Here is a 2,284-nt window from a genome sequence, read left to right as displayed (position 1 = left end):
AAAAGCGATCTGAGATTCAGCATCCTAAAGACATAGATTTTAAATCTAAACAACAGAAACAAAGATTTTCTTTTTTATTATCTTCTACCTTTAGTTTCTTGTAGCTATTTTATACTATCACGGTGAAACAGTTCTAAGATAAAGAAAAATAAGATAAATGAAAAAAATTATCATGAAAAAGCTAATTCTTTACCTCAGTGTTGTAATGGATTCATCATAATTATAGCTAGCTGGGCCGATATTTGCAACCATGACAGTGCGAGCATTTCCTCCCAGAGAATCTATAAAATAGCAAGAAAATAGCAGAACATATGGCATTAATTTATTCATTAGTTTTTATGTCCATTTTTCTATGATAGCATGGATTAGATGAATGTATTATTGAGGCATTGTTTTACAGTTGGATACCCTTCCTGTTGCTAACTCATGCTTGTTTTCCAAGAAAGGGAGCTCTTATTATTTCAAATATATTCGTAGGCATGAAGCCAGGGGACTATTATTTGTTGACAGGAGAAATGACAACAACTTCATTGCTTGTGGTTTCTGATATTCAGAAACGTTTCTGAAAGCTGATCAATGATATGTCAGGATGGTAGCCTTCTTTATAAAATGCTACAGTGTCAGCCTGTTCAGTTGTCATTAAAATTTCTTATATTTCAAATCAAAAAATGTTAGTAATTGTTCTTAGTATCTTTGACATTTTCTGAGCAAAGGGTTCTTTAACCCAATATTTACATGATATTATTCTGGACATGTTCTTTGTATTGGAAGATTATCCAATGCTTAAAATAATAGGGGTCAGTTTTTAGAATGCTTACGAGGAGGTGCTGAAAAGTTCCTGGCTTTGGGCAAAAGATAATACAGGAAGACCAGTTAATTATGATTTTATTGAAGATATTCCCTCTCAGATTCACACACTTATTGTAGAGCTGCTTCAGTTTTTCTAAGCCCTGTAAAAGAACTCAGAAGGTTCTTTTGTGATACCCTTAAAGCCAGGAACTTTTCAGCACCCACTAGTATGAGGCTAGTGATGTGAGGCTAATTTTAAAAGAACTCCAGGAGTTTTCTAGTGACTGACTAAAGAAAGACATGACAGAAAAGTGTGGATGAGGATGAATAAATCAGGTGACATGGAAATGCAATGAAAGGAAATATGATTACCTTGTAAAAGTCGTGTCAATTTGGAATCTCGGTATGGAATATGGGAGCTTTTGCCATCAACGAGAGCTGATATAACATTACCAAGTGCAGACAGAGACAGATTGATTTTTGTAGCTTCTTTTAAACGTTCTCCCTGTGAAAATATAAAGGCTTTTCAAATTGCATCTATATACAAATTCCTTTCCACATCAAACAATTCTGGATCAAATTTAAAAGAAATTATAGTCAAATTATTTCATCATCATCATTTTAATGTCCACTTTTTCATGCCTGCATGGGTCAGATGGAATTTGTTGAAGCAAATTTTCTATCATCAGATAACTCTCCTGTCAGCAACCTAGAAGGAAGATTATGACAGTGACCTTCATTGACAAGTATCAAGTGATGTCAGCATACACATAACTGTATGTATATATTAGCTTCTTTCAGTTTCCATCTGCCAAATCCACTCACAAGGGTTTAGTTGATCCAGGGTTATAACATAAAAGAATTATATAAGATGCCACACAGTGGGACCTTCTTGACCTTCTTGCTTCCAGCCCTCAGCTGTTTCCAAGCAAGTTAATAAATTACTAGTCTATCAAACAGCAAAGAGGAATTGATAACATGGAGAACTGGAAATAAATGACACCGTTTGAATGAGCCTTTTGTTTACAAAAATTGCACAACATATCAAGAAGCCAGAATATGCTTTTGTAGTGGACTGCAAACAAACGATACTGTTCACATGAACAGAGATGAAGGGAAATATTCACACAATCACAGATATCCCACCTCGGCTGGCTGGCACACACACACACACACAGAGCAGACTTTTTCAGTCTCTGTCTACCAATTTCACTTATAAGATATTGTTTGATCCGTGGCTATAGAACAAAATACCAGATGATAATAGCTGTACATCATCATCATCCTCATCATCGTTTAACGTCCGCTTTCCATGCTAGCATGGGTTGGACGATTTGACTGAGGACTGGTGAAACCGGATGGCAACACCAGGCTCCAGTCTAATTTGGCAGAGTTTCTACAGCTGGATGCCCTTCCTCACGCCAACCACTCAGAGAGTGTAGTGGGTGCTTTTACGTGTCACCCGCACGAAAACGGCCACGCTCGAAATGGTGTC

The 2,284-nt window shown here is 36.6% G+C and overlaps 1 protein-coding gene across 3 annotated transcripts in view; it reads right to left on the bottom strand.

Moving 5' to 3' along the window:
• Positions 1-2,284, bottom strand: part of LOC106873895 (kinesin-II 95 kDa subunit) — an 82,359-nt gene that overhangs the window by 32,163 nt on the left and 47,912 nt on the right. For all 3 annotated transcript variants that reach the window (XM_052969706.1, XM_014921421.2, XM_014921422.2), the window contains exons 11-12: positions 1,162-1,294; positions 194-281 (exon numbers count right to left, since the gene is read on the bottom strand). In XM_052969706.1, coding sequence (XP_052825666.1) covers positions 194-281; positions 1,162-1,294 — 221 coding nt within the window. The remainder of the gene's footprint in view (positions 1-193; positions 282-1,161; positions 1,295-2,284) is intronic.

The sequence above is a fragment of the Octopus bimaculoides genome, chromosome 7, assembly GCF_001194135.2.
Source record: "Octopus bimaculoides isolate UCB-OBI-ISO-001 chromosome 7, ASM119413v2, whole genome shotgun sequence".
Lineage (NCBI taxonomy): Eukaryota > Metazoa > Mollusca > Cephalopoda > Octopoda > Octopodidae > Octopus > Octopus bimaculoides.
This window is presented reverse-complemented; position numbering and strand designations above follow the sequence as displayed.